Below are 15,258 nucleotides of genomic sequence, written 5' to 3'. Positions count from 1 at the left end.
AGCTGAGGTCTGAGCGCCTATACTTAACTCCCTATGTAATGAGTTGAGAGATGTAGGTACCTGCGGAGGGACAGAGCACTTGAGCAGATGCCTAATTTCAGCTGTGCAGATATTCTCCAGAATAAAGCAGCATCTTCACTTCATCTCAGGCGCCACCAGGTGTCCCTAAAGAATAATTCTGTATGGTATCCTTTTGCCCCACCGATTGTCCTTTAGATAATAACGTGGGTGTACTAACTGATCACCTGCAGACTGTTCTCCATAGAATTCAAATAAATACCATAATGGATAAGTTTATTATTAAATAGTATATTGTTTAGGATGACAGGGCTAAAGGAGATCTATTGTATCAACAAATACAGTCCCTTTATTTCAATGATCCTAAATATGAGAGCTGTTTTTCTCAAGACAGCCCGTGAAATTCTAATTCAGCTTGTCTCCACTGCAGGAAAACTCTTCCAGATTTTACGAAACCTTCTCTAGATTTTCATCTTTAATAAGAAACAACCATGGAAACAATTTAATGAGGTTAACTAAATTCTTCTTAGTTTTCGAGGTTTTCTTCGCTACTCGGCCACGATTTAACATCTATGGGTAGTCAAAGCATTTAGGCATACATTGAAAAGTTAGAGGAGTAGTACAGGAGCATGTTTATTCAGGATCATTTGATGTTGATCTACAAATCATTATGGAGGCAGTAACATTTCCTGCACATCACAGATTCTTTGCCTTCCCTTGATTCACTTATTTTTCCCTGAAAAGATACTCTCAGATTTCAGCTGGGACGATTAAGTAGTATCATGTTACAGTTCTTCCACATTTGTCAATCCTAATTTTTATTTATTTATACATTAAATAAATCTCTTTTTATGGCTCACTCAACTGTATGCTGGGAAGGGACAATCCACATGAAATAACTGTTTTATACTTGCCTATTTTAACTGGAGACTGACCTTAATGATCACGACTTCCCTTCTTAATAATAATCATTTGCTAGGGATAAGTACTGCCATGCAGTATCGCCTGAGACACTAGAAAACTGAGTGGGTAGAGGAATACTGTTAGCAGAAAATACAGCAAATGCATGGCATAGGAGCGTGGCTGCTATTACTGCTCTTGTCTATCATGGGGTCACCCAGGGACCCTATCACAAACCAGAAGACCCACTGAGCCTATGGAAAAAAAAAAGAGCTGAAACCCAGAGATTTTCATCCCCAAACCCTACATACAGTTTTTGCAAATTCTATCACTATATCCACTTAAAATTAGTAAAAGAAGATACTTAGTGCTACAGATGCTAAAAGTACGATCAGGCCTGGATATTACAGAAATGAAGCATATTCATCAAGATTCTGTTTTCTAAAAATCCAGTTTGTCGTCTGAAATTATTCTTTGGAAACTTCAGTCTTTACTCGTGTAGAGATCTTGTGCTGTTTATCCAACCTGGTATTTATTTCTTCTATTTACTGTTTCCTATCTGCACTCTAATTCCTTGTTTTCATGTGTTAAGTCAACAGAGAGAAGATGACTATTCTGATGATCTTGCAAAAAAGCTGGAAACAAAAAAGGGAATCTCTTCCTTGTAAGAAATGTGTTCTGATACTGCTAAGCAACTTTAAGTGATGAAGACCCATTTATCTCTAACGTGTATCAGCTTTCCTTCACGCTCCCAGCTAGACTTCTTAAATTTAGCCTTCATTTTAAGGTTTAACTTTAAACACGAACAAACACAGATTCCAACAGTGTCTGTATATAGCTCTTGGGGTATGTTTACATTAGCATTTTTGTTTGGATCAAAAGCACTTTTTTGTAAGTCAGTCTCCTGACTGTCCCACTTGCCATGCTTTGGTTGCCGTTGCTGAGCAGGCCTGCAGAACGCAAACTAGACTCCTTTCCAATGACACTCAACCAAAACATGCCCTCAAACCACTCCTTAATGTTCAGCTCATCGGACAAAAGTAGGTCCAGCCTGAAGCCCCCCCTGTATGAACAGTGGTGACATAAGGTCCTCACACAGTAGTGTTGCTCTACAGATCTACTCCTGTTTGTGCAGCACGCTAACGCAGACATAGCCAAAGAGAACTCTGATTTAGAGTCTCCATACTTTTAAAAAGAAAACATGGATGCCAGACTTCGAGACACCAATGTGAACCATTAACCAAGAGCAGTAGATTACATGAACTTCAAATACTCTGAGAATTATCCACAGTTATTTTAAAAACCTTTAAAAAAATGTATGCGTGTTCAGGGCCACAGAGCGCACATCTTAAATGTGCAAATGCTTCATATTCTGCATCACCTTATAATTACTTAACTGCTACATAGGTACAGTACTGCTGAAAAAAACAGCTTCAGGCTGAAAAAACAGTGAAAAGAATACTCATTCTTCCCTAGTATACACTTGCAAGTTCTTGCATCTCTGAATACATTCTAATTGCAGCAGCTGGTTTCAGTCATTGTCTTACCCAGATGCTAGCAGGTCACTGACAGGGTTCCAGGCACAGATGAACACCTCTGATTCATGACCCCGAAGGACTGTTGCTTTGTTAGGAGGAATTTCAACATCCCCGTCAATCTCCATTGGCTTTGAATGATTATCTGTAAGGAGATATATCACAATAAGTAGTTTGCAAGGTGCTGTTAGGTCTGCTTTAAGAGACTTTAGGCTACCCATGGCCTAAAGCTTACAGCAACGTATACACTACAAATAATATTCTGTGTTGTGTCACTGACCATATTACTCTATTTTGTTCCCTATGATGATTCACATTTATGGTATTTCCTCAAAATGTAGAGCTTCCCAAAATATTTTGTATAAATGCACGTAGCTTTTCTTCCAAAGAATAGTTAGCATTTATTTCAGTATATTTTTCTTTTTTTGAAGGTGGCTTTGTTAAAAATGACTTACAGATTTATTAAAGTAGCAGACTGCCAGGTTTGAGAAAAGCTTTATGCTGTTTTTTAAAAAAAGTAACGTACAGCACATACTTTTTCTTACACAGCGTCCTGTAAGTAACATGTGCGCTACTCGCAGATGAAGAATATACCAAGTAGGGGCTTAATTCCCTGAGCACGGCAGGGGAACAGTGAGTGATCATCTTATCAAGGCTATCAAAATATATGTAAAGGTACCAACTGAGGCACAGATATACTTAACCTTCTTGCTGTAATTCTGGGGTTCTTTAGACTGCAGTCTAAGTAACTTTGTTTTATAAAGCTCTTTCATTTCCTTAAGGAAAAAAAAGTGAATTTAAAATGATGAATTCCTCTTAGTGGCAGCAATTCATTCCAATTTGCATCATGAACCATGTTTCCACTCCAGATTTTCATTGCTTCCGTATAAATCTTCCTCATTCGGCCCAAACTACGCTTCCTGGCAGCAACGCAAGATTATTATCCTCAGCGAACAAGACACCAACCAAGGACAGGTAACACACTGCAACAGCAGATGTTACACACAGAAGCGTGGCCCATTTCGCAGAAAGCACAGCCCAGAGCGGACAGCTGGCAGGCTGGGGGAAAGGCAACCTCATGTGATCTAATCAATGCCTTGGCCAGCCGATCTGCTCCGATTGATCAAAATGCAAGTTCTCTTCCTGGGTTAAGTCTTTTAGTTAGTCATTCTTTAATCACATATGGAGATCTATAGGTTCACAAGTGGAATAATTACGCTCCTTTATTGCCACATGTTTATGGCATTTAAAATCAGCCATCTGTCCTGATACTCAAGCTCCGCTGAGCTATTGCCCATCGACTGGCAAAACAGACTGTGACGCTGCACAACTGCCACCAGAAGGAAGATCTCCAGATTTCTACCCTCTACCCTGTTTTGCTCTGCCTAATTTATGCTGAGTCACACAAGTAGCACTTCTCATTGCATGTTTGGTTAGGTACCCTATTAACTATGTCTGTGCCATACCTATGCCATAGATGGAATGGAATTCGCATGTAATTCAATGAGTAGCATAGCACGGAGTAGCAAAATTAGAAAACAACTAACAGTGGTTTCACAGCTCGCATTTCTAATTCAAAATACCTGTATTTTTAACTACACTTATTACTTATGGACTTGTTGCATAAAACTAAACATATTACAAATGCCTATTTGTAAAATCTACACCTATGCTGAGTCTCTGTTTAAGCACTGTGCTTGATAATTCCCTATGTGTATAACTGCTAAAATTAATACTGTCAAGATATACTAGTACTCGAGACTTAGCCTGACACTAGCAGCTGGGAACTTTGATATGTTATTCTCAGCAATCAGGGCAATGATGAGCAAAGCACTATTAAAACCCATCAGAAGATACGAGTCTAGAACTTGCAATCCTCTATTTCTCAGCACAGCACAGAATCACCAGGCTGAGAGCGTATTTTCATGAGAAAAACAGCAGCATGGTAATGGCTATGCATTCATCTGTGTCCTGTTCACAGTGTGAGCTGGAAGCTGGGGGTAAATCAAGAAGAGCTTTCAAGTGTTATAATTTGAAAAATTTAAATGAGATGCTACTCTTACCACATACGATCCTACTGTTACCTGCCTGGCTCTAAAGGCAGAGCTGCTTTTCACTCTCAAATAAAACCAAATGACAGCTTAGAAACAGCATTACTCCAAGGTCCCAGAGTCACAAGGTGCTATCAGAGCAAGGCCATCTGATACTTAGAAATATGTTTCATTTGTACATGGCCAGATGGAGGAACCTAGATACACACTTTGAATGTTATTAACTGCTATGAAAAACCCCCACAAACAGTCATGCTGTGAAAAAGAAACCTTGATCGGCTGATACCTGCATTAGTACATGCAAGACTGACTGGCTTCTGGGAGCAATGAAATACCTGCAGGATTATTTTCTATTGTCTTCCAGTAATGATTTTGACGCTATAGCTTTGGTGGTTCAGGGGAAAAGGGAGGGAAAGATGAGGAGTCTTTCAGAAATCGTTCGCAAATGCTCACATTGTATGTTTTCTTCCTATTTTCACCAGGAGTCAGGAACGTTCATATTTAGTGTTACTATTAAACACAAAAATTAAAATGCCCTGTTGAACAAACGGGACAGCTCATGTGTCTCCGATACTGCTTCAGGCTCTTCTCAGATTCATATAGACACTAGCAATATAAAATGGATACGGTTATGGTAACAACAAAGAACTGTGGCAACCCCTGAGGACAAGAGAGCACCCTCGTAAGAGTGCTGAGCTCCTTACACAGCACGAGCTCTTGTGAGCCCTGGTCTCCTGAAAATTTGGCTTTCCTATGGATGCAGCAACAATGTGTACATGGAGAATGAGAATAAATAGGTAAGTAAGATACAGTAACCATCAAGAATAGGCTTCTTTTTTCTTAAAGCATCTTCAGAGTAGAAAGCTCTCGGTTAAGACCTCATTTGCACAAAGAATGCTTCTGAGGGTGTCTCTGAAAGAGAGGACAGTTCTACCGAGTGCAATAGACCGTCATAGGTGAAAAACTGAAGTCTGCAGGTCACGTAGTGGAGGACTCTGCCCAAATGTTAACACAAAACATTTTCCAAAGGCCAGAGACTCTTTGGTTAAGTCTACGCTATATTATTCTAATTTTTTTCCTCAAATGTATTAAAAACCCCATCACTGGAAATTAGAAGTCATATTCCCCCAAACTATTATAATGAAGCTTTTTTAAAAAAAATATAACATACCAGTAATATTAACTCTATTTCCTCCAAATTACAAAAAGATGTATTTTTAAGATCTTAGCAGTGCTAACCCTGTCTTTTCTTAGGAAATGTGTTTTTTCACTTAAATCTTTGACAGGGCTTTCACTGAAGTTGTTCTTTACGGCTGAAGTTATAATAAATGAACTGGGCTCAGTCTTTTTTCCAGAGCTTTATTTTTCTTCAACCCAAGCCAATCCTTGCAAATATAATGAAACAAACGACACTAAAAATATTTGACTTGGAAAACATTCCAAAGTTTGGCTCCATTTCTACAGGCCAATTTTTATTTTTTCTACTAATTTTTAAATGTGACCCAAAGCTGAAAACACTACTCAGGAAGCAGCAAGAGAAGGCAGCGATTTTATTTATTTAGTATTTGAATCTGCACCTCAAACTGTTGTTATTGTTAGATTTTTTTTCTGTCTCTTCCCTTTCTTAAATCAAATCACCCTATCATATTATATTGATAACACCACATACAAAAAAATATATTAAATATATTAACACTTTTTTGGGAAGGCTTAATAGTGTCAGGGCGAACTCCATGTCAGAATAAATGCAAACTAGGTAACTTCCCAAAGACATCTCTTTCACCTGCTCCCCCCATCCTGCTTTTTTATGACAGATATGACTAAGGACTAGCACACTATCCAAACCCATCCCACTATATGCCAGTTCTGCGGAATCCAACAACAGTGAAAATGAAGGTTTGGGAAGTTTCTCACACCTTTCGTATCAGCAGTCTTTTCTACCCAGCCGGTCTCCCAGCTTCCACCTTACCTATTTTACATCCTATCCTAAACTTCTGTCTAATCCTACCTTAAACCTTTTGACCTAAGCTAAGCTCTTGCCAGACCCTTTGCCTTAGTCTATCCTCGACTAAACAGACTCTGAATGTGGCGATAAGGGAAAAGCTAAGGCTGGATATACAGTTTGCCCCGCATAAGCAATGAAAAGGAAGGGTATGACCCTTTTGCAATTTCATTAATGTAACTATATTTTTTCTAACTATACTACAAAAGAGGGAAATACAATTTTAAGTGTTAATCAGACCCAGCCAGTAAACTGCCAGCTAGATTTGTTAGTCTTTATTTCTAGTGGTTTCTGGTAATCATGGAGGCAGATCTCTTGGAGTTTATTTAAACAGGTCTGTTCGAGGGTGAGAATGCCAGTTCTGCAGCGCATCTGCAGAACCCTCTGCCAGTTCTGTGTGCATCTCCCTTGTATAACCCTCATCTGAGTTGGGCTACATCCCCTTGCTGATATCCTCTGAATGCCTCAGACAGAAAGGTTATAGTCCTCCCAAGGCGAGGGAGGCACACGGGTCAGAGAGTGGGCTACCCCTGGATTTCTCAGCAGCTTCTCTCCAAGGCCTCCTTCTCCTTAAACTGCCGAGCTCACCTCTTCACCCAGGACGACCACCTGGCACAAGAACAGCTGTCAACAGCACGTGCCGGCTGCCCAGCTACTCCTCGAGGACTTTCTGTCTTCCCATTGCCGCTGCTCAGTTAACTTGTCTGCCTGGGAGGCTGCTTAGCCACAGTTAACGCTTTGAAATTTGCTGTCTGGTGGAATCTCATTCATTGACACATACCTTACCCCTGCGAAATTTTACTGGACAACACGGTATCATGTTCTTGCATCCTGCTCCAGACAGAGCTATTGGATGATATTAAGTCATACAGGACTTCTCCTCCTCAACTCTCCAAGGAAGGCCTGCAACTGTTCATGAAAATCCTTCTATTACAAATTGCTGAGAGAATGATTATTTTTTTAATAATAAAAATGGCAGATCGGAGAATCAAGGCTTAGAGTGTGGTCATACATCTGAACAGATCTGCAAGGCTTTTCTTTTATTAATACCATAGTATGAGTGTTTCTTCAGATCAGCAGGAAATAAGTCTGACTGGTTCTGTATTAGTGATGAACTGATAATCAGTTTTCTACCTTAAGAATTTGGGGTTTTTTGGTCCTGACACAGGAAGACATTCCCCCCAAATTTTCACAAATCAGCTAAAGGAAAGGAAAGTGTCAACAAACAAAATATCAGCGTTTGATACATTTAAAAGTGCTTTCATTTCTGTTTGCACCCTTTCACATATGAAAGAAGTTCAATTTCAAAACAAAAGGTCAGTTGGAAGTAAAACATAAGCAATCTGTAGTCAAAAAGCAGATTAATATTTTCTTTTTTTTTCAGAACTTTTCTACAATTGCTTTCTGAAATGAAAAATGTAATTTAAATAATTGCAGTTTTATTAGGGGAAACTATCCTGTCTAACTGGAATCCTCTGAAGAAAAACCTGGTTTGAAAGCATTTTTCTCACTGACCCACAGAGGAATCTATTCAGATCAAAGAGAAGATGGATACTGATAAAGGTATCTCCTCTGCAGATCAAATAAAATGTGTTATATGACTACAGTCCTGACCTGTTACCTGTCTAAGCCAAAGAGCTATTGGGGCTTCCTACAAAGCCTGCCATGCGTGTTCCTCTCGAGTTTCCTCAGAAGGCAATCAGGCACTAAGGTCTCATGGCAGAAGTTAGCCAGTGCCCTAACACAGCTTGCACACAGAAACCTGAACCATTAATCGTATCTGCCCCACGATGTTGGCACAGTTGTCAAGATCCAGGCACACAAGCAGGTATGTCGACTCCTTGTTTTCTATGTCTGACTTTAGATACGAGTGCCGCCTCCCACCGCCACCCATAAACAAAGGTGAGTTCAGAGCTCTTGAGAACTGACTGTTCCCACAGACGAAGGAAATCTTGGGAAGGTAAGACATTCAATCAGAGATCTGCAGTGGACTGTATGACTAAGCATGTGCTGTTAAATAAAAAGGCGAGGAACTCTCTCCTCTGTGCCTTCAAGACAGGTTGGCTGCATCCAAGCTGTCTGCTGGGAAGGGTCCTTGGCACATGTGACTCCCTATCCCGTGCTTGGCAACGCTGTTCAAGAGTGGATAGCTGGTGTAGTCCAAGTAGTGGTGTAGTGCCAAGGACCATGCCAAGGCTATGGATGATCATAGGACAGTTACTGCTCGAGGCTATGCTCTGCCCATGCTTCATTTACACAGGTATGGCTTGTGGGTCCCAGACTCTCAACCCGCCTCCCTCCTAGCCTGGCCAAAATGAGAGCGCGCATACAGCTCCACTTCTTGACACTGTCCTCAACTTGCAATTCTGAAGATATCTGAAGTTTCTGGATTCTGAGAGTATACCACCAAAACATAGCACTGTGACGTGAAACATGACTTTTACTCAGCAGCCTTTCTAGAAATACGCTACCCTCCCGAAATGATTCCTCCGAATTCTACTGCCTTGCAGAGACCAACAAAGTACAAGAATATTATTGAAACTCAATTGCCCAGTAGTCGCAAGCAGCTGCATGGGTTGGCTTACTTATTGCATGTGCCCCATTCTCCTCTCCATTCACAGTGGCTTCTCCGTTCTTTGGTGTGTTCTGCTGGGAAACAGCAGTCGTCGTTGCTCCCGCTGTTGCTGCCGTTGCTGCTGCTGCCGCCGCTGCACTGGCTTGTTGCTGAGCTAGTTTCTCTCTGAACGCTTGCTGCCGGGTCTGAACAACATCAGGCATCACCGCGTCTATCAGAGACAGTGATTCTATTGGCCTGCCGTCAAATACTGTACCATCCTGCAGGGAAAAAGAGCAGAAGTGAAACTGCAAGTTTAGGATCCTCACCATTTAAGGTCAGCAAAGAGGTAATGACATAAAGAAACAAAACTATGTTGTGTGAAGATACTGCGCTTTGACTAAACCAACAGTGCCACATTATTACGGACCGTCTCTCTCAGATCCAAGACGGTGGTACTCATGTTCCACTTAGAAATCTGTTTGATGAATAAGTCATTTACTGTAATTTTATAGAAAATTCAGGCGTAAACACTTTACAGATGCAAAAAAATTATGTTGGGGAAAAAAACAATGTTTGCCTGATGACAGAAAGTTTCTCTGTGTTTTGTATTTGGAAAAAAAGAGTCATGGCTAAAGCCACAACAAAAGCAAATAGACTTTGGTTGAATTGTTTGTCTTCCTGCACTTGCAGAGGCACAGAAATGGAAGCAGCTGATGAATAATGAACCTCAGCCAAAATAAGATGTATGCACAAATTCAGTGGTTTCTTACGTGGCGTTCATCAATCCAGTACCACCAGTTGTAGCTAATTGTACAGGACTGCTTTACCATTATTTTTCCTGTATTCCGCTAGTTTTATTCATACTAGTTATGGATTTCATTTTGATTTCTGTAAATTAGGCTTCAGGTTTAACAACTGAGTTAACCTTTAAGGGCTGTTTATTAAGACTTAATACAGACTCAGGTCAATAACTGCTGTATCTACTTAGCTTTACTTCACTTTCACTTTCCTATTATCTTCAATATAGGAAAAAGGTTTTAGTAGCCTCCGTAAAGTGCCATTTTACTGATCTTCTGCAAACTGCCCTTAATTCTTTGAAATTTTCAAGACCCAGCAGTGAAAGATTTGTGTTTGAGGAATAGCAGATAAGATTAGGATATGGATAGATGAAGTAGCTGGGAAATAATATAATTTTCAACAGATAGCAATAAAGAAAAATAACCATTTGGCTGACTAGTATGCTTCTGTTGGACTAGTCATTGAATTACCCCTTACAATTACAATATTAAGATAATACATATTTGTTCCCTCATGGGGAAGAAAAGGAGGGGAGAGTCATTAGAGAAGAAAAATATAAGCTCTCTTCCTCCTCAACATTTTTTACGTAAATGTCTCTACAGACATTTATTTGAATCCTGGCTCAAATCCTTGCTACACAATGAAAAAAATGTTTGCCAATGGATTTTGGCATTTACATTTTTAACTGTAAAACTGCTCACTGGACTACTTCCATGACTGCCCTTTAACACATCACAAACAATACTTAAATTTTATACACATTAGTTTACAGACTCACTGATACTCGCTGCTTTTGAGTAATACACATAGAGACGCAACACGTACAGAAGCATGTATGTAACCCTTCCTGGCATTCAGACGTAGCAAGAACGGCCTTTGCTTTGCTGTAATGTACTTAACAGTACGTATTTGAAGAGAATCAAACCACGATGAGAGCAACGTAAATCTTAATGGTGACAACGTGTATTTTTAGATTGTTCTCTCAACCGAGGCCAGTTCTGAAGCTGGATGCTCGGGAGCAGACCCCTACAGCTGTCATAAGACCTGAACCGATAGGTGCTGTTCATGGCTGAAAGTTTCTAACTGTGTAGCTCCAATTTCAGGCACAGGGCAAAATGTTAAGTAGCAGCAAATTGGGACGGATTTCTAACACTGGTTTGTTATTACAACTGCATCGAAGTGCAGCTTGGCACAAATGTCAAATGTCATTGCCCCAATTAAAAACCGACACATACGCAACTCTTAAACACGGTATCGAGTCATAAAAAGAAAACTGCACAGAATGTTAGCGATAAAAACAAATGAGTTTCCAAACTACACGTAGCAAACAACACCACCTTTTCTCTGTTTTATATTCCTTTGTTCTCACCCATGCTGTTCACATGCTACATTCAGCTATAGAGGAAAACACAACAGCTTTTTATGTATTAATATTTATTACAGATCTCTGTCAATGATGAGTATCTATGGTAAATATTTTGTAATGCAGTACTTGCTTATCTGTCATGCTTCACTCTCTCAAAGCATCACGCCTTTAAGGTTGGCAGGGCAAAAATGCTTGGCTTTTCCCACATCCCCTCTTTGTTTCCCTTGGCAGTTCAAAGAGAACAGAGACACTTTGTGGCTGCTCATACAATCCTCACAGACAACCAGTGCCCCAGCCAGGGGCAGAATTTACACACAACTGTTTCGCCATGTACATGAGAGGATGATCCCTGGTCTTAAACGATCTGCGCCAAAGTCACTGAAATCAGACAGAAGCTCTCCAGTGACCTCCGTGGATTTTTGATCAGGCTTCTCATGGCTTGCAAGCAGTGCTGCCTGCTAGCAGGTGTCAGGGAGTGAAGTTTTAACCTACACTGCAGGCTTTTCCTGCCAAATTCCGCTGTGACCTTGAACACGCAAGACTGTAAACACAGATGCATTTTCTTGTTAGCTGCAAGAATCTGTGCACCCCGGATTTGTTGACTGGGGTAGTGGAAACACCATAAAATCCACGTAAGCAGCGCAAAGAAGGCCTAAATGCCACAGCTAAAAATTTAAATACGTATCGATCTCAGAGCTTTTCAGCTTTCTGCTGGGGATGGGACAAAATATAAGGAACAAAATTAAACCAGATCACGAGAAACCACAGAGCGGTGGCTTGCATCCCTGGGCTGTTGGGACGCCTCGCTTTGCCAGCCCCGGCATGCCGGGTCAGTGGTGCTAGCTGTGCCAGTGGTGGCAGGGCTACTTACTTCGTTGGCGGGGCTACTTACTTCGTTGGCGGGCGTACTTCACTGGCGGGCGTACTTACTTTGTTGGCGGGGCTACTTACTTCGTTGATGCTGATCTCGGCCTCCACATACTGGAGCCCCTTCTGGAGGATGGAGATGAGTGCGGCAGGTGGCACTAGTGTTCCGTTGATGTTGGACTGGCTGATGTGGCTCTCAATACCGAAGGTGAAGGCCGAGTGGGAGAAACCTGAGAGCAGGAAAAGGAAGCCATGACATGAAATCTAAATGCACCAGCCAGATACACCTTCAAGGGCTAAAAATAATTCTGCTCCGAGATCTGAGAGACGCTGCCGCGTAAGCAGAAGGACACGGGCTGGCTGCATGGAGCCAGGGAGGTTAACCAGAGCCATCCTGACCACCCTGCCACCACCACCGCCCAGCCCCCTCGCCTACACGCTGCACACATAGGGGAAGCCGTATAGAAATGGAAACGCACGCAGAGAAAAATAGCCAGAGAACTGCACTCACTGAAAGCAAAATCAAACACATAAAAAATAAGAATCGCCACAAGCGCAGGTCCAGCTAAAAAGAGCGCCTCAAATCTTCATTTCCTTTGCTGTATTTCAGTGTTGGTGTTTGCTGAAGCTAAATACTTAAACTCCGATCAGTGTGCAAGTTGTATAAAATCAAGGCATAGATGCAGCTGACACAGGGGAGCCATTCCCTTGTACCAGGGAAGAGATTTCAAATCCTCTGCTCATTTATTGCCGGGTACAATAAGATGCGCAGAGCATTCCCATTAAAATGTGAAACAACAGAAAGGCCACTCCTGTAAATCTATTTTCTGAAAGTGAACAATAATAGCAAAAGTAATTAATTGGGATTTGCCAAGCAGCAGACGACAAGCCGGTGCAGCGGCCCGTCCTTTAACCAGAAGTCTTTCTCGTCCCTGTATAATTTTTGTCATTTTCTGAGAAGTAAGGGGTAATGAAGGTGACGGCACTGACAATTAAAGAATTTTGGTGGCCAGATTTTAAAGAGTGGTGCCTTAAATCCTGGCTGAAGCTGCTCAAAACTGTTGCTGGGTATGAAGGCGAGCGCTGCAGGGTGACTGTACGTAGGGGCAGATGCGGGAGGGGGAAGGGGGAACAGGATGTAGATATAACTGTAGGAACCCATTTATCACCACACTGTCTCCAGAGCATTAATCTAACATTAAAAGCCTTGGGGAAACCACCCATGCACTGTCTCAAACAGGAAGAGCCCTCACAGTCTCCACTGACTAGACAAGAAAGAAAAGAAAAAAAAAGGAAGAAAAAGAAAGCAGCTCTCAAATGAAAATCCTTCCGTTAAATATAGCTGCGCCTCTTCCCCTTGTCAACAGTAGTTTCATTTATAGTTTTGTCCGTTAAGGGATTTCCCCCATATCACTGCAATGTCCAATTATGTGTGGGCTGGAGGACGGGATTTTGGGCTCGCTCCACAGTAATGCTTTCTCTCTCACTCAAACTGTTTTCAAGATCCTTTTTGCAGCTAGCTCAATTATGATCATAGATAGATAGCAAAAACAAGCTGAGAAACAGAATGCCTCCCACATTTGAAACCAAGGTATGTATTTCTCTATGATTCTCTCCCCCTACACGTTTTGTTTTGCCAGTGTTTTTCTCCTCTTCCTGGGAACAGCCTCTATCCTCTGCCTTCCCAACGCTACCTTCCCTTCCTGGTACTCCCCCAGTTTTGGGGGATGGTGGGATGCTTTGGACACTTTTTAGGAAGTGGCGGGTCCACCTATGAGCAGAATTATGTAGGATTACAAGGCATAAAAATAAAGCACAGGAAAAACCACCTGAAAAACTGCAGTATCATTTCTCTAATCCCTGGTCCAATTCCTATCCTGTACTGCTCTTTATGTCCTGGTCTAGTTTATGAGCTGCTGGACCTCCTGCTGCATCCAAAACAGCAATCTGCGGGGCAATGTTTTTCCCTTGTTATTAGTTTTGTAGGACATGTAAGCACATTACTGGACACCACAATGAGGAAGAAATCAAGCACTGAGCACACACGGCCTGCGTCTGAGAGATCTCAGGCTTGATCACTGAACGCTGAAATCTCTATGTATATATAAATACATGGCATGCAACTAACCAGAATTAGAGAATCAGATCCCACTTAATTTACATGTATTTAAATTAACCACCAACAACAGTAACAATACCTTCTTGAAAAGGAATGGACTTTAAAATGCATGATGGATAAGTCAGCAAATCTACTTAAGAATAGAGAAGAAAGGGAAAATTAAGCTGTTGTCCAGAAGCACTGAAGTTGACTGCTAAAAAAGCCAGCAGCTAGTTTGTGACTCGGCAGCTCAGAAAATTGTAACGTCATCTCTGAATCAGTCGAAAGGCAGATGGCATAAAAATGGCAACCAACAAACATCGATAGAAAATATAAAAAAAAGGAAAATCATTACTGCGCATCTACAGTAGGCTTACTTTTAACTATGACTTTGTACCTCTCATCCTTGAGCTGTCACATCCCTAAAGAGCAACACATCTCACCTCACTGCAGGTGAGAGAAGGAACTTCTCAGCACAAAACCCAGTTGTGCTATTGCAATGAATCTTGTTATTCTACTGCTTCTCTCAATGCTAAGAAACTATTACCAAAGCACCTGTTAGATGAGGAGACACAAAACTCCTGGCTATGCCGTCACTGAAGAGCAATCTCGCTCGCGCATCTCCAGCAGTTATGACAAACTTTCCCCAAATCTTATCTGGTAAGATCTAAATACTGAAAATCAATGAAGCAAAAACTGCTTAAGTGGGTGCTGCTAGACACGGTGTTCCTCACCCCTCTTGGAAAAATCCTCCCATACGATTGTAATCAAAAGAAAAACACAACAGAAACAAGTCAACCAGCTCACTGACCAACAGCTAATTACCTCCTGATTTCTTGTACTACCATAGCATTTATATAAGGCTCATAGGAAAGTAGACCAGTTTTAAAAAGTAACACACGCAGTTAACAAAATCCTGAATGAAGTTGTACCCACATCAGGTTTCTGATAACACTGAAGAATCACTTGAGCTTTGCTTTTATAGTTACCAGATGTCACCAGCTCTCTTCGGGGCTCTGCATGTGGGTGCACTGAATTATAATTCAGCAATGGTGCAGCTCTATAG

The 15,258-nt window shown here is 41.3% G+C and overlaps 1 protein-coding gene across 5 annotated transcripts in view; it reads right to left on the bottom strand.

Moving 5' to 3' along the window:
- Positions 1 to 15,258, bottom strand: part of TBL1X (transducin beta like 1 X-linked) — a 204,579-nt gene that overhangs the window by 27,917 nt on the left and 161,404 nt on the right. For 4 of the 5 annotated variants that reach the window (XM_049834655.1, XM_049834658.1, XM_049834656.1 and 1 more), the window contains 3 exons: positions 12,179 to 12,324; positions 9,092 to 9,341; positions 2,466 to 2,598 (listed from right to left, as the gene is read on the bottom strand). In XM_049834655.1, the coding sequence (XP_049690612.1) occupies positions 2,466 to 2,598; positions 9,092 to 9,341; positions 12,179 to 12,324 (529 nt within the window). Of the gene's footprint in view, positions 1 to 60; positions 131 to 2,465; positions 2,599 to 9,091; positions 9,342 to 12,178; positions 12,325 to 15,258 lie in introns of those variants that run through there. The other variant, XM_049834659.1, reaches the window with a different exon arrangement.

This window comes from Accipiter gentilis, chromosome 31, assembly GCF_929443795.1.
Source record: "Accipiter gentilis chromosome 31, bAccGen1.1, whole genome shotgun sequence".
Taxonomy (NCBI): domain Eukaryota; kingdom Metazoa; phylum Chordata; class Aves; order Accipitriformes; family Accipitridae; genus Astur; species Astur gentilis.
The sequence above is the reverse complement of the archived record's forward strand: the minus strand, read 5'-3'. Positions and strand labels throughout refer to the sequence as shown.